Source organism: Schistocerca nitens, chromosome 8, assembly GCF_023898315.1.
Source record: "Schistocerca nitens isolate TAMUIC-IGC-003100 chromosome 8, iqSchNite1.1, whole genome shotgun sequence".
In the NCBI taxonomy this organism is placed as follows: Eukaryota; Metazoa; Arthropoda; class Insecta; order Orthoptera; family Acrididae; genus Schistocerca; species Schistocerca nitens.
Window position 1 is genome coordinate 125878312 of NC_064621.1, and position 23467 is coordinate 125901778.

At 43.6% G+C, this 23467-nt stretch overlaps 1 protein-coding gene across 1 annotated transcript in view; it reads left to right on the top strand.

Annotated features, from left to right (window-relative positions):
- LOC126198854 (cholinesterase 1-like) overlaps positions 1–23467 on the top strand; it is a 178623-nt gene that overhangs the window by 105650 nt on the left and 49506 nt on the right. Inside the window, exons 8-9 of the mRNA XM_049935442.1 lie at positions 4822–5003; positions 17915–18050. Coding sequence (XP_049791399.1) covers positions 4822–5003; positions 17915–18050 — 318 coding nt within the window. The remainder of the gene's footprint in view (positions 1–4821; positions 5004–17914; positions 18051–23467) is intronic.

Below are 23467 nucleotides of genomic sequence, written 5' to 3' on the forward strand. Positions count from 1 at the left end.
AGAAATTAATAGTGCCGTTAGCAGCGCATTAGGAATTTGTTACACATTTGTACCAGAAAAGTTATGGACGGCAGTAAATACTTAAAAAATATTATAAGTTTAGTGACTTGATCTGTAGATACGTGGAGAAATATTGTAATGGAGTGAGAATATTTTCTGGAAGTTTTTCTCGAAAGATGTATTAGCCAATTACGTCAGAACGTTGAGGATTTGGTCAGGGAAATTATTTACAGGTATTTCTGCAACATATTCGTAGTGAATCCCTTATCTGCCAAGCGCGATGTGCTCATCTTGTTCTCGCTATTTCACACTCAGTGATTTTCTTCAAGAGCGTGTCTTGAAAATGAATATTTCCTTAAGTTCTCAAGTCTTAAAGCGTCAAGGTGTTATTTGTGTCTTATCTCAAAACGGTTACCTGTCTGACCAGTGGAAATAGTGGAGTATGAATCAAATTGGCGCTTTTATATTCCTGTTTTACTGTAGGGAGCATTATTTCTCTATGTCCAGTGCCGTGCTTTTAATCTAAGTTACCTGCTTCAGCTTATTTTAGCAATAATACCAACTCCTTTTCCTGAAGTGCTGTTACTTTGTACTGTATCGCAGCATCTTTGACGCTCATGTACCTTGTAAGCATTCTGTATTTATTTTCATCGTTATTTTCATACAAGTGAATCAAAACGCAAGGTGCGTCTACGTAATATGTGTTACTTGATTACTTCAAAAATGGCTCTGAGCACTATGGGACTCAACTGCTGAGGTCATTAGTCCCCTAGAACTTAGAACTAGTTAAACCTAACTAACCTAAGGACATCACAAACATCCATGCCCGAGGCAGGATTCGAACCTGCGACCGTAGCGGTCTTGCGGTTCCAGACTGCAGCGCCTTTAACCGCACGGCCACTTCGGCCGGCTACTTGATTACTAATGAAGACGTTGTGAGCGAATGTGAAAACATGAAGAACAGTATAGTTGTTTTGGATAAAGACGATGAAAGTAAATATTACACGCTGTCTTATCGTGTAAGTTAAATTATGAGACTGAAACAGCGAATTTTCGTTCATCCGACTTCAGTTCACCATTCACCATTAAATATTCGTCCACGTATTTTCAAAAGAGCGTGCAAGCCATCTGACGAATATAAATATTTGAAAACAGCAACGGTAGTTTTGGTAAAATATTGGGCCGCAGTGAAAACAAGACTGTCTAAAAATTACGCAATTTGTTTTTGTCAGAATTTTCATAGGCAAGCGAAGAGTGGTAAATGGTCAAATGGGATGTCAATTTGACCATCGGGAGGTCTAGTTTATACAAAAGGGGTTTATTTGCTTGAACGTTTTCAGATTAATTAACAAAAATTTAATTAATGATTTCAGTTAAAATTTTTGTCTGAATTTTTATAGGCAAATGAAAAGTGGGAAATGGAGAAATTTGGTATCAAATTGACGAGCTTGAGATCCAGGTTTTCGAAATAATATTTAATTGCTTTAAAGTAATCATAGTAATTAAGAAAAATGTAACTAGCGATTTGAGGAGAAACTGAAATATTTCAAGGACACCTGCTCCTTGCTATGTAAACGAAGTGTCAAAAAGTTCTTTTTTCAATGCGAAGCTATTTAGTGTGATAATTAACAGTCATGTTGGTATGACATTTACATGTCAAAAAGATTTTCTTCGAATCAAGTACCAAGTTCAGGACATTTCGATAACAGAGGACTCTAGGAAAACAGATGAGGTGTCAGTAACGTCATGCTTTCTAAACAAAACTTGAAAATAAAAAGTTGAAGAAATTTCTGTCAAATGTTTTGCGAAATGATTTTTGTAATGCTAAGAAATGTAATAGATTAGAGAAACGTTTGATGCGCCATATAATGAAGCTTGAAATATGTACAGTAAATGAGATGGGTCAGTTGTCTCCCTCTAATGTGTTTTATTTCTTACTTTTAGACAAATCACTTCAGAAAATCAATGACAGACATTTTTTTCCACTTTTTTTATTTCAATAAAGTCATCCAAACGAAATTGGCTGGTTTATGACGTACAATATCCACACTTTGTATCACATATACAGATACTATTCTCGAATAACGCGATTATTTCATAAAATAGCACTCTGTTTTATATCTAGCAGCATTATCCTTTCATAAACTTATAGCCCAAAACGGCATCAGTAAATTACTTCATCTCAGTATCCCGCACATCCTCAGATCATTAATGATCCCGTTCTTAGCCACTGCGGAACGTGCATTTGCCACCGTAATAAGTAAACAGATACTTCTTTGACTGTACTGATCTTCATTGACACAGTAAAGGAGTCTCGTACACGAAAACTGGCCGAAAGGCTTATTTTTAATGTACTGAAGAATGAAATTTTTCTATCTCTCATAACTTTTTTTCTTGGCCTATGCTCTTTACAATCCCTGAGTTCGCCTCGCTTTAAAACTGAACACTGACACGCTTGTGATATGCGTTTGATTGAGCTTGATGTTTTGAAGAAAGAAAGTCCATAGCAACGTTGTGCTGATAGTTTCACTGACTCTATCCGTGACCTCTTTACTTTTAGTTATTTTCTTACGCCATCCCTTATTACATGACGCAATTTCCCAGCTCACATCACTAAATCGCTTCATTCTTAGACACGACGTTCATGAGAATTTCTAGGAATTGTGTGAGTAGAGCTTACGAATACACTTCGAACAAGTTTTTTCACTTTAGGTCGAATTTCATGTGTCATGTTTTTCACTAATTCGTCACAATCCTAACCTATTCGTATCTCGACTAAATCCGACTGTTAAGAAAATCAACGTCAAAAACCTGAATTGGCCTTCACAGTGTCCAAACATTCAATAAAATATTGCAAATAACACACATTGTATTTGCAGTTCAACAGTCGTTTCCAAAATGCAGTCTTGTCAGAGATACATAATTAAACACACGACAGAGCGGCGGGGTAAGATCAGGATTTAATATCTTGCCGACGACGTGGTGAGTATCCATTTCAAGGGAACCGTCCCAGGAATATGCCTTCCACAGTTAAAGGAAAACACGAAACACTGCCTGATGAGAGTTTCAATTGTCAGAATACAAGTGCAGTGATAACCGCCCCACCACCGTCGCTAATATAATTTGTTCGCCGGGTTTCGAATACCCACCCAGCAATTTACTTTTAGGTTTCTCATGGAGTCCCTAAATTTCTTTACGCAAATTCCAGGATGATTCCATTGAAATCTACACGACCGGCATTCCCTTCCGTTGTTACCCAATCCGTCTCTAATGTACTCTTCACTGACGAGACGTGAAACCGAAATCTTTGATTTCTACAACAAAAATGAGCAAATAATGTTCCATATCTCTTACGTGTGAAACACGAACCGATGGTGATAAATACCGACCGTGGAGATAAAGCTGTTTTCCCATCATCTGGGAGAATTTCAATGATGACTGACGGTCTCCTGTACCACCCCCTGCAATCTCTTTCACCCATATCCTCTGTCAAGACATGGTTCTATTGTCTCATGAATTTAACTGAGTCTGTAAGGCAAACCTTTTGCTGGCCGCGGTGGCCGAGCGGTTCTAGGCGCTTCAGTCAGGAACCACGCGGCTGCTACGGTTGCAGGTTCGAATCCTGCCTCGGGCATGGAAGTGTGTGATGTCCTTAGGTTAGATAGGTTTAAGTAATTGTAAGTCTAGGGGACTGATGAGCTCAGATGTTAAGTCCCATAGTGCTTAGAGCCATTTGAATTTGAGCAAACTTTTCATAATAGGAGACGAAGTACTGATGGAAGTAAAGCTGTGAGAAGGGGTCGTTAGTCGTGCTTGGGCAGCTCAATCGGTAGAGAACTTGACTGCGAAAGGCAAAGGTCCCGAGTTGGAGTCTCTGTCCAGCAAACAGTTTTAACCTGCTAGGATGTTTCAAATTTTTCATAATTGTGATGGTTTCCAGAATGAAATTTTCACTCTGCAGCGGAGTGTGCGCTAATTTTGAAACTTCCTGGAAGATTAAAACTGTGTGCCGGACCGAGACTCGAACTCGGAACCTTTGCCTTTCGCGGGCAAGTGCTCTACCAACTTTTTTTTTTAGTCTCATTTTGTTCGCTTTTGTTCGTTGTATCTGCTCGGGGCGGACGTCGTAAGACGTAAGTTCGTTGTTGATCGTTAGTTTTTTTTACTACAGAGGGCTGCTAACCCTCTGACCGAATACGCTGAGCTACCGTGCCGGTAACCAACTGAGCTACCCAAGCACGACTCACCACCCGTCCTCACAATTGTACTTCCGCCAGTACCTCGTCTCCTACCTTCCAAACTTCACAGAAATTCTCCTGCGAAACTTGAAGGACTAGCACTACTGGAAGAAAGAATATTGCGGAGACATGGCTTAGCCACAGCCTTGAGGATGTTTCCAGAATGAAATTTTCGCTCTGCAGCGGAGCGTGCCCATTTTGAAACTTCCTGGCAGATTAAAACTGTGTGCCGGACCGAGACTCGAACTCGAGACCTGCAAGTTTCGCAGGAGAACTTCTGTGAAGTTTGGAAGGTAGAAGACGAGGTACTGGTGGAAGTAAAATTGTGAGGACGTGTTGTGAGTCGTGCTTGAGTAGCTCAGTTGGTAGAGCACTTGCCCGCGAAAGACCTAAGTCCCGAGTTCGAGTCTCGGCCCGGCACACAGTTTTAATCTGCCAGGAAGTTTCAACTGTGGTGGTGTTTTCGCCTAGCGAGCTACATTTCCCTAGTTCAGTGGTTCTCTGGTTTTGTTTGAATGAAGCGACTGCCAGGGAAACTTACCACGTCAATAATGTTGACTGTGTCCTGGTCTCCACTGTGCAGGTAAGAACATTTTCGGAAGCAACGAGTCGATGGCAGCTTTCGACGCCGGCTTCGTCGACTCCATCAGCCTCGACATCCGAGTTGGCGACGAGCAGTACCGCCGTGAGGCCGCCCAGAAGATACGCAGCTTCTACTTCGGCGACGAACCCATCGATAGCGAGGATTTCTACCCCCTCGTGGCGGTGAGAGACTCGAAACATTTCTATAATTATACTACCGTCTCTTATAAAATTCTTATTACTTAATTTTTAGCTGCATAAATTTGCGTTCCCTCTGCTAACAATATCATATTCTGAATAGCTGTCTGTCTAAAAATGAGAACGAATGTCTCACGCCCGAAACATGTGGCTGCGTTTCTGTAGTGTACAGTTAGTTCGAGATCTTCTGCATCCCTTAGTGTTAATAATGGGGGCACGAATCTTTCCCAAGTAAAATCCATTTCCGACCAACCTCTAAGGAGAAACTGTGACTGGTGCAGCGTACATTGTCTGTAATCTGCGAGACATTGTAGGAATATCGCTCAGATTCAAAATTTTAGTTGAGAATATGGACATAAATTAATGTTATAAAATAAAACATTTTCAGTCAAATAATTATTACAGCCAGAGTCACTAAAATTCAATTTTTTTTTATTTTACATAGGGAAGTTTTTGGTATATTGCGCCGATTTCGTTACATAATTTACATAACACTGACGAGTTCAGCAACGCTTGACGGAAATCACAAACCTTTTTGTTGGATAATGTGTGAGACTAAAAATTAGTTCGTAACATTAAAATGAGAAATAAAGTTCTATGTTCCATTTTGAGTTTTAGATGATCATGTTTATGACTCTCTTAATAGTACAAACATTCCAAACTGTTTGAATAGGAATATTGTTTAGAAATTATTCTCAGAGAATATTTTTTTTTCCTGAAAAATGCCGGAAACGCTTTCCGCCGTGTTCTAATATAGTTAGTCATACGACATCTTTGAGTACTCTGGCTACCGACACCCTGAAGTGCCTCTAGCTGGCTACAGCCACTAGGATTTTCAAATTCGGTTTTCCCTTGCATTTCTTGTTGCAGAGCACTACACTATTTGTCAGAGATAGCGTTGCTGCCAACCCCGTCTACCAAAAATAAATAAACAAATAAATCGAATTAGTTGTGGTGAACCTAGAGACGTAATTCTTCGCCCTCCTACACGCGGGCAGGAACAATTTGATTTTAAATACCTCTGCTCTTAAGACAAACATAAACCTGATTTCCATAGCGTGATTACGTGTGTCTGCAAACAATCCCACCAGTATGCGTAGCTGAACTTCAGAATACAGTCTGCTGTTTAATTAAAATTGTATGAGAAAATAAAATCGAAGAATCAAACGGATGTGTTGAAGCATATCCATTACCTTAAAACACTGTTTCCTTCCTAAAGCATTGTTCGACTGTTCAGAGCCAGGAAGTATTTCTTGAGGATTTCGTCGGATCGTTGGAACAGAAGGGAAAAAAACACACAAAAAATACACTCCTACTGCACTGTGCAATCCACGCATTCCGTCTCTACTAACATTACTGCTACATTAATAATCGCTTAAGTGCTTTTTGAAAGTGTTATTACCGTTTGTATTCAAAAAGTCGATAGTATTATTAATTTTCAATAAAGTGAATTGTGATATGTGGTATAACAATCGAAATAACTCAGCTAACGTTGTAAGTAGTCTCAAGCAGGGTATCGTTTGCCATAGAAGCGAAACATTGGAAAATTTTACAGCGTAATGTGGCAACAACACAGACGAACTTTACTGAAACTGAAGCCGGCCGCGGAACTCTACACACGTACAACAAATGTGAGGGTTAATTTTTTTTACACTAACGTCATGCTGCTTTTAAGCAGCAACGTGTCTAGCAATAGTGAAAGTCATATCATAGGCACCTGCGACTTCTAAATCATTGTGCTCCATACTATCCTTGCAGACGAAACGTATGCCCACGTTTCATTTGGCAGCCACACTAGAAATGAAGACGAAAGCTTATACGAAAAAGCATCTTGCAGTACAGAAGCGTTGCTGTCTTACATTTTAATTCAGAGGAAGAATTCTTTATTGCTTCGAAGTTTTAAGAAGTAATTACTTTGTTTTCTCTCTTGACTACGTTCAAGTTAATATTCGCTGCAGGCCTTCCTCTCGATTAACGGCAATCAGAAGATTTCATTTTCAATATATTTCGTGGATAGAGTGGTAATTATATCACTTCCATCATCAAATTTTGATAATTTATCGTGTCATGTAGAGCTACGAGGAGGATAGAGTGGTAATTATCTTATCACTTCTATCATCAAATTTTGATAAGTTATCGTCTTATGCACAGCTACTAGGAAAAAAAATACACAGAAGATAACAGCAAGGGCAGTTTGCTGATGCAAACATTTTATTCCTGTCAAGAGCATCAAAGTCTACGAAAAACTGTCACCAATGGGATCCTTAAGGATTATGATTTCAGCCGGTCGTAAAACTCTGGCATAAGAGTGTTGCCGTGGAGCAATCGAGATAATATAGGACCTGTCTAGCTATAATGCTTCCAAATAGTCATACGTAGCCAGATGCAAACAATGCATTTTCATGTCATATGCTGTACGTTCGCATGAAATACACGACCAAACGTCTCTGTCGCGTTAAACTCTGATATATGATGCTTACAGTCTTACTGTTGTGGTAGTTGGTTTGTAGATGAAATTTGGGATGCGTCTTGCAATCCTGTTTCAATGTAGCTGAGAGTAACTAGCTGTGTTCTCGCTTCCCACGCCCGGGTTCCCGGGTTCGATTCCCGGCGGGGTCAGGGATTTTCTCTGCCTCGTGATGGCTGGGTGTTGTGTGCTGTCCTTAGGTTAGTTAGGTTTAAGTAGTTCTAAGTTCTAGGGGACTTATGACCACAGCAGTTGAGTCCCATAGTGCTCAGAGCCATTAGTAACTAGCTGTGAACGATACATCAGCAGTGCAGATTGCGGTCGCAGGTTCGAATCCTGCCTCGGGCATGGATGTGTGTGATGTCCTTAGGTTAGTTAGGTTTAAGTAGTTCTAAGTTCTAGGGGACTGATAACCACAGCAGTTGAGTCCCATAGTGCTCAGAGCCATTTGAACCATTTTAGTGCAGATTGTGCGCGTCTGAGCCTGCTATGTGGGCTGAAGTTTCATAGACGCAATTGAACGCGCTCTGTGTGGCGTAATGCTAACGGATCTATACGACGAATCTTCTTTATGGACGTGTTACATTGGAGATGTAATTACTAATGTGAGTCGATGGAAACTATTATCCATATAAAAGCGGGCTGTGATTCTGAGTGACAAATTTATGACTATCCGGAGGTATCCCACCGGAGAAGATTTTAGTATTTTAAAAAGTTATAATCATCCTTGTTCACTGTTTTCCAATTAGTTATATCGTTTTTGTAAGAGAACCTTTTCTATTCCAAAGGAGTTTTTTCGATGCTCACCTCCTAACACAAACTCACTTCAAGAACGTCGTTATTTTATACGACGTAAATAGCAACTCAGGCACATAGATGACAGCACACAGTTTTCGCCATTGTGCCCTCGGCCACTGATGACGACCCAAAACATTATGATCTTCTGTTTTATTGCGTGTTGGTCGGCCTTTGGAAGGCAATACAGCACAATTTTGCATGGCATGGATTCGACAATTCCTTGTAAAGTTTCTGAGGTATGCGACACCGGATGACTACATACGGGTAAATTGTGGGCCGGTGGTTTGTTTGCGGAGCTGGTGCCCGATAACGTCCCAGATATGGGCCACCTGGTTCAGATCAGGCTAATCCGGTGGCCATGACTTAAACAGGAGTGCACTATCAATCCCCTCCAACCACTACTGAACGACTTAGGCCTCGTGACACAGATAGGTAAGTATCCCCCATAGCATAATACTGCTCCCACTGGCCCCTGTCCGCGGTACGGCACATGTTCCGAGCAGCAGCTATCCTAGATGAAGGCGTATCCTGATGCGACCATCGACCTTATGAAACAGAAATGTGATTTATCCGACCAGGTTGTAAGTTTCCTTTGATCTAATCTCGATGATCGCGTACCCACTGCAACGACATTAATCGACGATGTCGTTGGGTGACCAAGGCAATATGCAGGAGTCGTCTGCTGCACTGTCCCATTTTCAAGAATCTGCGCCGAATGATCGTCATCTGTCCCAAGCCTTTGATTTCCCTGTGCTGTGATGAGGCGTAAACATCTAACACCTTATCACCTACACATGGTCTCACCGTCCAATCAGTTTCCGTAGATTCTGACGACAGTAGCACGCGAACAGCCAACCGGCCTCGCTCTTTCCGAGATGTTCGTTGCCATGTGTCTTGCCATAACAATCGGCCTTTGTCAAAATCGCTTATTTCAGTAGATTTCCCCATTGGAAATTTGTGGTAAGTTCTTGTGGGACCACATTGATGAGGTCATCGAAAACTAGGCTTGCAAACTACTTAATATTAAACTTACTCTGAGGACAACACACACACCCATACCCGAGTGAGGACTCGAACCTCCGACGACGGCGGCCAGGCGAACCGTGGCAAGGCTCCGAAGACCGTGCGACTAGACAGCTCGGCATTTTCCCCTTTGCCGGTACTTATTATCCACTGCTAGAATGATTCCTTATTCGTCTTTGCCCCCCATACATATTTTCCTTGCCGTGTAATGTGTCCACAATCCCACTAGTCGGTATTGAAATTAGCGTTGGGTAAGCTGGGTGATGGCCACTATGTTTTGACCGATGAGTGTTCAGCTTTACTTGCAACGGTACAAATAACATGGTCATTTGTCTGTGGAACTACGTGCAACTGTGAACAAGACTTCATAGAATGACAAGTGATGGAGTATGGTACGGTGCTGCTCAGACAATGGTATTTAGTTCACCATTTTCTGGCAATATTGGAACCTGTCGCTGTTAGTACAACTTCTGAGGAAGTTACGAATCGTTTGTGCTTAGACTATTAATTTTGATCAACGACAATCTAAACCGAGGTGCTTATGCAACAAATTTAATCACACATTCGTCAAAACACCACGAAAACAGATTAAAATCGGACATTTTCTGTCTTACTATATTAATTCTCTACGCAACAAAGCAAGGATCGTTTACGGTTGTTGGGAAAAAAATCATGTGGACACTGTGAACTAGCTGTTGTGGCGTAACAAGCTAGCTACGCCACACTGAGAAGTAGCCGAAAGGGCACGCGTCAACTCACGCCGTCTTGCGTTAAGTCTGAAACAGGATACTTTATGAATGCTACAAAGAAAAGAACGGAGCTTCTCGTATACTTAACTTTAATTAATTATGGTACATTTCTCTTGATAATACAAGTGAGATTCTCTCCAGATATGGTTAATGGCGCCTTGCTCGGTCGTAGCCATGGACTTAGCTGAAGGCTATTCTAACGGTCTCTCGGCAAATGAGAGAAAGGCTTCGTACGTGTAGTCGCTAGCAATGTCGTCCGTACAACTGGGGCGAGTGCTAGTACGTCTCTCGAGACCTGCCTTGTGGTGGCGCTCGGTCTGCGATCCTGACAGTGGCGACACGCGGGTCCGACATGTACTAATGGACCGCGGCCGATTTAAGCTACCACCTAGCAAGTGTGGTGTCTGGCGGTGACACCACACTAGCCTCCTCGAAACTCAGTCGTAAATAGCATCAAATACCTTAGGCTGCATGACATATCAATTTGATACAAAATCCAGCAACAATTACCCGCTATGGTACAAACATAACACCATTTAATTCTGCCTCCACTATAACACAGAGAAAAGCCTACCCAGTCGTATAAATGTTTGCTTTCGCTTATTTGGCTTTAGAACGAACATCAATAGGTATCCAATGACTTATGACAACTTAGTGTACCGCCGACGTCTAGCAAGATGAGACATAGCGAAGTCAGAAAGGCCAAGGCATCCCCATCAAGATATTACGTAACAATACTTCAACAATAGCTGTCCTAGTAGTGCCTGGAAGTATTTATGTGTTGTGCGACCAGCATCTCGTAATATCCGTTTCATCGATCGCATTTCAACACAGACTCTACAATAGGGACATCCACTACCTGGAAGCAAACCCCACACCTCCGATGATTAGCAAAGAGACGTTATCCCGACACAAATATCGCTAACATGACACGCTACTGCTAACAGCTGCAAATCTGAGAAGCAGTCACATGCAATTTCATTGGCCCTTCAGTTGCTCCGCAAACACGACATGTCCTTAGGAGTGGCTGGCTCTGAGCACTATGGGACTTAATTGCTGTGGTCATCAGTCCCCTAGAACTTAGAACTACTTAAACCTAACTAACCTAAGGACAACACACACATCCATGCCCGATGCAGGATTCGAACCTGCGTCCGTAGCGGTCGCGCGGTTCCAGACTGTAGCGCCTAGAACCGCTCGGCCACTCCTGCCGGCCCCTTAGGAGTAATGTAGACATTTTACGCAGGGAAGTGTATCTCGTGGTACACAAGTTTATCTTCCCCATAAATGCCAAATCTCTATTTGGCAGACTTAGTTGACGAAAACGAGGACGATCTTTAGAACAAACGAATTACCTGGTAAGTGCGTAATGGAAAATTTTTGATGAGTGTTAGCCCGGAGTATTCAAAGCAAATTTTCTGTATAATTGTTGCTGATAGAATTTTATAGCTGGACTGCATGGTTCATACTACACACATCAAGAAAAGTTTTGCATCACCTCGGTTCCCAGAGTTCCGGAACCTGTACAGAAAATTGGAATAGAGATCAACATAAACATCATTTCCGCCCTTTTTATTGCTCATGAGAACCACACACTGCGTATTGTACCACCATACAGCGAGGCCTTCAGAGGTGGTGGACCATATTGATGTACACACCGGTACCTCCAATACCCAGAATCACGTCCTCTTGCATTGATGCATGCCTGTATTCGTCGTGGCCGCGCGGGATTAGCCGAGCGGTCAGAGGCGCTGCAGTCATGGACTGTGCGGCTGGTCCCGGCAGAGATTCGAGTCCTACCTCGGACATGGGTATGTGTGTTTGTCCTTAGGATAATTTAGGTTAAGCAGTGTGTAAGCATAGGAACTGATGACCTTAGCAGTTAAGTCCCATAAGATTTCACACACATTTGAACATTTTTGTATTCGTCGTGGCATACTATCCATATGTTCATCAAGGCATTGTTGATCCAGATTGTCCCACTCCTCAACGACGATTCGGCGTAGATCCTTCAAAGTGGTTGGTGGGTCACGTCGTCCATAAACAGCCCTTTTGTGTCTATATCAGGCATGTTAGGCAGGGTTCATGTCTGGAGAACATACTGGCTACTCTAGTCGAGCGATGTCGTTATCCTGAAGGAATTAATTCACAAGACAAGCACGATCGGGGTGCGAATTGTCGTTCATGAAGACGAATAACTCGCCAATATGCTGCTGATATGGTTGCACTATCGGTCGGAGGACGGCATTCACATATCGTGCAGTCGTTAGGGCGCCTTGCATGACCACCAGCGGCGTACGTCGGCACCACATAATGTCGCCCCAAAACAGCGGGTAACCTTCACCTTGCTGCACTCGCTGGACAGTCCGTTTAAGGCGATTTTCTGATTGAAGGCATATGCGACACTCATCGCTGTAGAGAACGTGATGCCAATCCTGGGCGGTCCATTCGGCATGTTGTTGGGCCCATCTGTACCGTGCTGCATGGTGTTGTGGTTGCAAAGATGGACCTCACCATGAATGTGGGGAGTGAAGTTGCGCATCATGCAGCCTATTGCGCACAGTTTGATTCGTAACACGACGCCCTGTGGCTGCACGAAAAGCATTACTCAACATGGTGGCATTGCTGTCAGGGTTCCTCTGAGCTATAATCCGTGGGCAGCGGCCATCCACTGCAGTAACAGCCCTTGGGCGGCCTGAACGAGGCATGTCATCGACAGTTCCTGTCTCTCTGTATTTACTCCATGTCCGAACAACATCGCTTTGGTTCATTCCGAGACGCCTGAACACTTCCGTTGTTGAGAGGCCTTCCTGGTACAAAATAACAATGCGAACGCGATCGAACCGCGGTGTTGTCCGTCTAGGCATGGTTGAACTACAGACAACACGAGCCGTGTACCTCCTTCCTGGTGGAATGACTGGAACTGATCGGCTGTCGGACCCCCTACGTCTAACAGGCGCTGCTTATGCAAGGTTGTTTACATCTTTGGGCGGGCTCAGTGAAATCTCTGAACAGTCAAAGGGACTGCGTCTGTGATACAATATCCACAGAACATCTACCTTCAGGATTTCTGGGAATCGGGGTGATGAAAAACTTTGTGTGATGTGTGTATATAGGATGTCTCAAGCGTTTTGGATCTAATTGAAACAGGTGATCGTTCACAACCGTACTGAGATTTGTTTACGATGGTCGGAAATTCATATTTATTGTGTTATGTACACGCACAGTGAAAACTGCATAACAACAAAGTATCTCATAGGAACTATTTCAAGGGACGACCGCCAAACGGCGCATGACGTTCTGAATCACTCTTTCAAAGATCTGTGGTGCCTGTTGTAGCCAAGAGACAGGCAACTTTGACCCTACGAATCTGGTCTTCATCCGTTTCTACCGGGTTTCATTCACCAATGTCTTGACGTAAACCCAGAGGAAAAATCCAGAGGTATGAGATCCTGCGAACGCCCTGGCCATGGGACAGGCCCTCCGTATCCAATCCAACGATCAGGGTAAGGGATGTTCAGGTGCATATTGACATTAATATCGAAATGGGCTGGTGCACCGTCATGTTGAAACTACATACTTTCGCGAACAACAAGGGGTACAGTTTCCAAGAACTGTGGCAGCACATCTCCCAGGAACACCTGATATCGTGGACCAGCCAAATGGGGAGGCAGCAAATAAGGTCCTATAAGGTGGTCTTGGACAATCCCTGCCCATACGTTGACAGAAAACCGTCACTGGCGGCCACTGATGTAGGTTGCGTGGGGATTACCCTTACTCCAGACAAGGCTATTGCAGCTGTTAAAAACACCATCACGGGTGAACGAGGCCTCATCCGGAACAATACAAACTGTGCTAAGATCATCACTGCAGCACTGCAGTGGATAAACCATTGACATAAGTGATCGCAGGGCCAAATCCGTTGGTCCCAGTAATTTCACACGTTCTGTATGATGTGGATGTAAAATGGGTTCCACCAAAGCTTTCGAAACGATATCCTTTGAACTGTACGTTTGATGGGCAAGTTGACGGGCGTTTATTGCTAGGTGGTTAGCCACACGATCCAACATCAGCTCATCAAAATCTGGTGTTCGGACATATTTTTGGCGCGAACCTTGGCCAGCTCCCTGTGGCGTGAATGACCCCGTTTCTCGTAAGTTAATATCCACAGACATGAACTTCTTCTAATTAGCATGATGCCTGTTGGGAAAGCATTGTCTTTCCATTCGTGTTACTTTTCGGTCACTATATCCTGCGGTACCACAAATTAACTGCATGTCTGCCATCTCTTGTGGCGAGTAACGTCACATCTTTGACTACATGTCATGCACTGCACACAGTACACACCTCCTATGGGCACATCACAAGCTGTCTGATGCAATGGACAAGTACCACCAGTGATAGTGGTGTGCGTGCTGCAGAGGTTAATGCGTCGGCGTGTCGGTGCAGTGCATGTGGTCGTCACGTGACACACGGGCTATGAGCTAAGTTGTGTATAGTATTTGTGTTTGGTGATCAGGGACGTTCGCTGTCTATCACCCACTGCCTGTTCAGGTGTAAGACAGACACCTGGGATGTTTGCAAGAGTGTGGCAGAACTGCATGGGCTGTTGCAATACGTCAGTTGAAGCTGACAGTCATTGCATTGAACACTTAGTATGAACTATGTTGTTGTTATGCGGTGTATGCTGTGAATGTCCATGCATTTGCAACCATTGGTTCTCTGTCTCAATATAATCGGTTGTGGACCCATTGTCACCTGTTTCTGTTTGACCTGGATAAGTCCTCTGCATTCATTTCACCAGAACAAACAATTGTATAACAAGCTAACGATTCGACAGGTGCTTATTACTCATGCTCATTTCCGTATTACATTAGTGTGAAAATAACTTAAAGGATGAATACGCCAATTGGCTTAAGCTGTAGCTGAAACGTATTAATCTCAGAAATATTTGTCTGTATATATGAAGACAGTAACTGTTCTCGAAAGAACAGAACACTGTTGATGACTGTGCAGCTTTTCCCTGGAGTAAATGATGACTAACTGAAACCCTCAGCTGCCGACAGGTGTTGTTGATATACCTCGATGTGGGCAGCTGAAAATGTGTGCCCCGACCGGGAGTCGAACCCGGGATCTCCTGCTTACATGGCAGATGCTCTATCCATCTTTTGTTTTTTTAATCTCATTTTCTTCGTTTTTGTTCGTTCAATCTGATCGGGGCGGACGTCGTAAGACACCTTTTTAAGTTCGTTGTTGATCTATTAACTCAGTTTTTTTATTACAGAGGGCAGCTAACCCTCTGACCGAACACGCTGAGCTACCGTGCCGCCTATTATGTGTGCCCCCGACCGGGACACGGAAAACCTTATAGACATTTGCCCATTCACTCATTACTCGCGCACGCTTTGGCGATTCCCGTAAGAGTTTGGGCAACCTGTGCGCATTCGCACAGACGAAGGTCAATGGCTGGGTAGCCTTTAACTATATATTCTGTTCTTTCGAGAACAGTTACTGTCTTCATATATATATAGGTAAAGGCTACCCAGCCATTGACTTTCGTCTGTGCGATGCGCGCAGGTTGCCCAAACTCTTACGGGAATCGCCAAAGCGTGCGCGAGTAATGAGTGAATGGGCAAATGTCTATAAGGTACATTACATATGTAGAATTGTGGATAGTTGGGAATGTGAGTCTCACGGGAAGCGTGCAAGGTATAAGTCCCTGCAGTCGCGCTATTCATCTGTGTCCTCGGTGGCTCAGATGGATAGAGCGTCTGCCATGTAAGCAGGAGATTCCGGGTTCGAGTCCCTGTCGGGGCACACATTTTCAGCTGTCCACATCGAGGTATATCAACAACACCTGTCGGCAGCTGAGGGTTTCAGTTAGTCATTTATTCTCTTCCTTTCATTAGCATATTAACCCAAAATAAGATGTCGTTTCCGTTTCTACATAATACACACGTAAAGGGAGACAGCCTCTCCATTACAAACAAAAAAATCTGATAAGATGGAGTAGAATTGTAGTGAGTGACGAGTCTCTCTTCGAAATGAACCCTGGTGACCAGCGAAGGCTTGTCTGGAGATGCGCTGGACGGCGGTGGGATACCAACCTGACTGTCTGCGCCGTATGGCCGATTACCAGAAGTGATGGTATGGGCTGCCATTTCTTCACATAGCATGACCCTTTTAGTTGTCATTTGCGGCGCGTTTACAGGACAGCGCTAAGTCGATATTCTTCGCCCAGTTTCCTTTCTCTTCATGGCAAGCCATCCTGGACTTAACAATTTAGAAAGATAATGCACACCCACTAACGGCGGGAGTATCTATTGCTTACCTTCGTGCTTGACAAATCCCACCTCCTCCAGCAAGTTCGTTGGAGCTCTTTCCGGTTGAGAACGTCTGGAGTGTCATGGCCAGGGTCCTCCAACCAGTTTGGGATTATTACTATCTACCGCGCCAGTTGGACAGAATATGGCATGATATCCCTAAGGATATCCAACAACTCTGACAATCAATACCGAGTAACTGCCTGCGTAACAACCAGAGGTGAACCAATACGTCACTGACTTGCTCGATTTGTGGAGCTATTTGACTTGAATAAATCAGGTGCTAAACACATAAGTAAAAACTTTTCCAAAAGTGAAAAGTTTCCGTTGGCGTTTTTGGCGTGAGCTTGACAAACACGGAACTATTAAGCACCTACTTTCTTCATATGCAAGGGCAAGGTTGGCCCAAGGCTGATACACACTGCAAACAAATCTTGTACTCTGGAGCTGCCTCTCAGCTTGGTGTACCACGCGGTGTCTACTAAGCGGCGGCTTGGTTCGCTTGGTACTTAAACCGACAATGTGCTTAGTTTTCCTGAGGATACTACGCACCTGTTCCCATTTGACATCTAAGGCTCTTGCGATGGTATTTTCTGTCATTACACTGCAAACGCCTAGGATAAAGCCACAGACTGGCTACTGGAATATGAAAAACCTGCAGCGCCCCTACGACCAAGTAAAACTTCGTGTGTCCCGTGACACCCGAAAATCATTTTGTGCGCTGGTACATCTTTCAACATGGACTGCGCTTGGACTCCAGACCACTTGCCCCAATAAAAAGATTTTATCACTACTCTATTGAAGTCTTTAGCCATTTCCTCTAAATACGATGCACTGTTCTCCGACAATAAGAGCGACACGATCAAACAGTAGCCCATTGTATCTGTAAGTTGTAGCTAAACGGGTACAAGAGTCCATCTTACCAGCAGTCATGCCCCTTGTCAAAATTTCACAGTGTCTTGTAGAAATTTACCAGACATCTCAATCCGTACTTAAGCACTGCACCTTCTCCCATCACATTTGAAGGCCTTATACTGATAAATACATGAAATTTCATAACAGGCAGAAACCAGCTGCAAACCACTTCTCCTAAGACCTTGTCGAGGACACATATATGGGATTCCTGTATCATCGCCAATGTTCTTTGTTTGAGTACGGGACATTTGTTTTCGACGCAAGCGTGTCAAAGCGAAGCACAGTTGAATTTCTAACAAAATATTAGTCAAGACTGTGTCTTATTTGAGCCGATGTTCTTTTCTTGTTGTTGTTGTTGTTGTTGTTGTTGTTGTGGTCTTCAGTCCTGAGACTGGTTTGATGTTTGATGCAGCTCTCCATGCTACTCTATCCTGTGCAAACTGCTTCATCTCCCAGTACGTACTCCAGCCATGCTTTTCTTATTATTTGTTAATGTGCAACGTAAGTGTATGCTGACACAATGTGGCCTTCTGTTTGACGGAAGGATAACGATCCCGTAGTTATATTTTAGTCGTAGACTAATTACTCTATGTTTAAACAGTACACGTTTTTATATTCCAGCTAATCAGCGACCTCTACTACATTGAGCCTGTGGACATGGTGGTCCGAACTTGGGTGAACCAGTCGTCAGAAATACCTGTTTATGAGTACCAGTTTGATTATAAAGATGAGAACAGTGTTATCGGCGGGTTCGAAGGTATGATGCTAATATTATTTGTGTTAGTGTTTTGCATTACTTAAATTTTCCCTAAATTGTTAACGTTATTAGGAAACAAGAATCAAGCACATTTCCTGTGCAACAGTAAAAGGGAACTTCTTTTGGCTGCACCCGATCTTTAACGTACCATCACCTCCGTAAGCTAATGAGACTAGTATTTTATCATGGGAGAATGGATAAGTATTGGATGACATGTCTTTCAATGTGAATAAAAGTTAGATATAGCTCTTAGTAATTAAGCATTCAACGTTAAGCAATTAATTATGCATGACTGAGGAGCATATTCATAAAACCTAGTAAACTTCTTAGATTGGCCACAACCAGCACTTAGCTGGAAGAACACCATATTTGCCAGTGCAGCAGCAACCTTTCCGTTACTGCAGTCACCAGCAATTCATTGCTGCCAATGTATGGAGAAACCTGCCGTTGTTATATGCCGCGTAATAATGAGGGAAGCGTAATGTCGAGGGTATTTCCTCCACGACACACCCGTTTGCGTTGGTCACCAACACGAATGAAACTTCCTGGCAGATTAAAACTGTGTGCCCGACCGAGACTCGAACTCGGGACCTTTGCCTTTCGCGGGCAAGGCAGAAGTAAAGCTGTGAGTACCGGGCGTGAGTCGTGCTTCGGTAGCTCAGTTGGTAGAGCACTTGTCCGCGAAAGGCAAAGGTCCCGAGTTCGAGTCTCGGTCGGGCACACAGTTTTAATCTGCCAGGAAGTTTCATATCAGCGCACACTCCGCTGCAGAGTGAAAATCTCATTCTGGAAACTCACGAATAGTTGTCCGCCCACACTCACTGACACATACGCATCGAGAACGATCAGTAACTACATGAGAACCCAACTCCATGTGAAAGTAATCCCCGACGGATCGTTAGATTCCGCATTGACAAATACTCCACTGTAAAAATAATGAAAGCGCGAGAGTTTAAAGGATAAATAGCTGTTTTGAAGTATGGGTATTTGTAAAACTGATGTGTGGCTAGGCGCATGTGGGTCTGTGTGTGTCTTAGTGTTATTAAAACATATTATATTTTAAATCAATGCACCCATTTTCCATAGTTACGTGGCAACCATTTATCTGTTATACATGGGTCTGTTATATTAGTTTGTCCACTCAATATCCTCGTTACTAAACTTTGAAACAGATATGCTAATGTCTGTAATCATGACAAGAAATGTAATTATTACTTAGGCGTAGGAGGTGGATTTCCTAAAATCTGATAAAAGTCGAATGTAGAAAGTCTTAAGAGATCAAAGTAGCACTTATTAATCTGTCAACTAATATCCCTTTGCCATTAATTGCATTAAATAGCTCTCCTACCAGCCACGTAATGGGAAATGCAACATTTCCATTAAAATCTTATTCTATGAACCGATATCGAGTACGCTGTCGCAGTCTCAGCTCGATCTACGAATGAACGTCTATAACTGTGATATCCACCTATCATCTTTAAAGCTTTTGGAGAAGTTTCTGTAGTAAATTTTCGGTTTAATGACCTTAGAGTCAGTAATTAGGACTGCCAGGCTATTATGGGATGACAGATTACAGATGACCACATAGTTCAGCAAGGTACAAAAACATTTTTGCTTAACAAGAACGATAGGAAAATAATCAGAAAACATCTGAGCATTCATCAGCAGACATTAGTAGCGGGGCAAGAAGACTTATATGCCATTTTCGATATCAAATTGATATGTTAATTAATTAACTTGACGACATAATCCCTTAACCTATTTTAATGCTGGATGGGGTACCTATTATTATGCTAATAGATTTATTACTCCCCAGGGGATAATCTGTCCTCCTGAGAACCCCAAACCCTCTAATCCATCTCCTCCTCCAGTCCTCTGGAAAAAGGGATTGTTATCTCCCGCCCCCCCCCCCCCCCCCCTCCAATTCAGTTCTGAGCACCTGCTCCCTCCCCTCCCGAAAGCCCTGCTCCACTTTTGATATAAAAACTTGGTGGAAAATACTTCAATTGCAGTACCTCTACTCTTATGACGTCATCTTACATCCTATTAGTGGGTACTAGTGCAATTAGACGAAAATCTTTGCTGCATTACCCCGACAACCCATCAGCTCCCCAGAAATATTGAGGCACTTTAATTGCTACATCCCATTTGCATAAATGGTGGGAAATATCTCATCAAACTGATTGACTACACAGAATATTACAATTTGTTAGAAAAAAAGCTCTCTCGAAACTCCCTGACAATCCATATCTGCACCTTACACGGACTACAGGCATGGCAGGAAACATGCAATCCAGGACATCATGTCTACATGCGTTCGACGGTTGGGAGAGGCCCAGACACGCATCGACTATGCTGGGAGATACATGTCCACCTCTCATAAGCTTGGTGTGCCATTGCTGCTGGCTGGCAGAGATTTGAACACAACATTCCTCATGCACTGGACTGTGGAAATTATTCTACAGAATCTGATATACACCCTGAAAGTTTCTCTCTGGCGCAGTATGGCGACAAACTTTAAGCTGATAATACAAGTACCTCAGACAGAAAAGAAAACATCGATTCACTTTCATGAGGTGTTGCTGTAAGCTCATAGTTCACAACACTACTCAAAACTGTCCTACAACCACCGCTGTGAAACAAAACTGACAATTACCTTACAGCCCTGGTACTTTAACCACACACACACACTTACCACAACTCATGGAAAATAACTCATTGCTCTAATTGCACATAGAAATTGTAGTTAAGATGGAACGGTGGTCTGATCATTTAATATTAAAAGACTACGACCAAGGTCCAAGGTGTGGACGGGGCCAAGGAATTGACATATCAGATGTGATTTAACACATAATTTATTCATAACATACAATACGTAACACCAACTACGTAAACCCTGCTTCGATGCTTACAATTGCCCAAATTGGGAGGGCCACCACTTTCGAATTGGAAAGACATTTAAGAAACTAAAACGCCTATTATAATTTAAAAAAAATAATAATAACACAAAACACAAGTAAGCGATAAGTGAACGCACTCTTACTTAGAAACCGTAGGCTGGTAACAGGACCGACTCACGTGTTTACTGCAGCAGACTCTTTGGCCTGTTCTATTTATAGGCGAGTGCGGTCACGCTGGAGGAGGTTGTCGCGCAGTGGCCTTCGTGTCTGCTCTGATTTCGACATCCTGCCTTCCGCGTACGGGTGTCGTTATCGAACCCGCACTTCTACTCGTGGAGGAACGCCGGCCTGGTTGGGCCCATCTGTCCGCTCTTCACTGGTTGTCCGCGGGAGGCGGATGGCAGTCCAATCATCGCCTGCGTCGACGAAGGCAAACAAACAGTAACCATCATGGGGCGGTGGAGCCGCCGTCCGGGGAGGGTTTGAGTCCGGGAGCAGTTCGGCTAGGTCGGTGTCTGCCGGGACGACTGGGGACGGCTCAGAATTGTGCACAGCAGTCCCGGACAAACGACGAAGTGCGCCGAGGGAAAGGAGAAAAGAAGTTCAGGGTGAATGTTTCAAGTTGATCGTCCTTTGGGATTGAGTTCAATCAGTCGTCTTCCCCGCCTTGTGGCCACCGCTGTGGCAATCCTCTGTTCTGTTCACTGGTGCAATTCTGACAGTGCAGATTCCTCCACGCATCGTTGTTAACCGGAGTAGTGGTGTATTTTGGTAGTTATTCGTGTACGTTTGCACTCCTTTGTTTTGGTAGTTCATCCTCCCGCCCTGTGGTTGCAGAATTTCGGGTGGGAACTTAGTTCCTTGTCTCCCAAGATCTAGTGCTGTATTATTAAGGTTAATTCTAGTTCAGTCTAGTGTTCTGTTAATCCCTGGGTATATGTGTCCGCCATACTATTTGCGCTGTATTTATTCTAAGTGAGTTGCACTTAGTTGGGGGTTCGAGTCCTGTCACGGAGCTGATAAGGGGTCATATTGGTTTCGGCTTGTCAGTTGGAGGGTGTTGCCTTAGAGGTTTGTTAACATTGGAATGTCAGCGTTGTCTAGCGCTACCGTGACCTAAAGAAGAACATTGTGCTGATTGGGGAATGTTATGACACGTTCTTGTTTTCAATTCGATACCTGTATTTGTGAAGGCAACCGCATGAAGTAAGATCTGTTCTGAAGCTATGCTGGATCTTGTTCTCTTGGGATTTGTTTTGATCCCGACTATTTGGGTGTCAGGAATATGGAACTGTGTTGTTAATGTTTGGCTTGAACAGCGGATACGCGGCTAGTTTACTACGTGTGTAGTGGCATGGCGTCCTCGTGAAGGCGTGCCCGCTAGATTGCTATTGCGTCTCCTCAAAGTTTAACATTCCCCAATCAGCACAATGTTCTTCTTTAGGTCACGGTAGCGCTAGACAACGCTGACATGCCAATGTTAACAATCCTCTAAGGCAACACCCTCCAACTGACAAGCCGAAACCAATGTGACCCCTTATCAGCTCCGTGACAGGACTCGAACCCCCAACTACTGTTAGTGCAACTCACTTAGATAGTAGGTACACTACGGGCGGGAGTTCAAACGAAAGAGCTTCATAAAAGACCAACCCTGAACAATCGCAGAAAAACGAAATAGAAGCGAAACAATAAAAGACAGCAGCGAGATGCTAGAGCCCGATCGCGCCCAAACACTGTCGATTACCAAAAATATTGGATCAACACGACGCTCAGGAAACGAACCGTGGAAAGATGGAAGTACACACGGCTCATAAGAAACCACCAGTCATAAACAGTGGATTGTAATACACTACTGACCATTAAAATTGCTACACCAAGAAGAAATGCAGATGATAAACGGGTATTCATTGGACAAATCCATTATACCAGAACAGACAAGTGATTACATTTTCAGGCAGTTTGGGTGCATAGATCCTGAGAAGTCAGTACCCAGAACAACCACCTCTGGCCGTAATAACGGCATTGATACGCCTGGGCATTGAGTCACAAACAGCTTGGATGGCATGTATAAGTACAGCTGCCCATGCAGCTTCAACACGATACCACAGTTCATCAAGAGTAGTGACAGGCGTATTCTGACGAGCCAGTTGCTCGGCCAACATTGACCAGACGTTTTCAATTGGTGAGACATCTGGAGAATGTCCTGGCCAGGGCAGCATTCGAACATTTTCTGTATCCAAAAAGGCCCGTACAGAACCTGCAACATGCGGTCGAGCATTATCCTGCTGAAATGTTGGGCTTCGCAGGTATCGAATGAAGGGTAGAGCCACGGGTCGTAACACATCTCAAATGTACGTCCAGTGTTCAAAGTGCCGTCAATGCGAACAAGAGGTGACCGAGCCGTGTAACCAATGGCACCCCATACCATCACGCCGGGTGATACGCCAGTATGGCGATGACGAATGTGCGTTCACTGCGATGTCGCCATTACGGATGCGACCATCATGATGCTGTAAA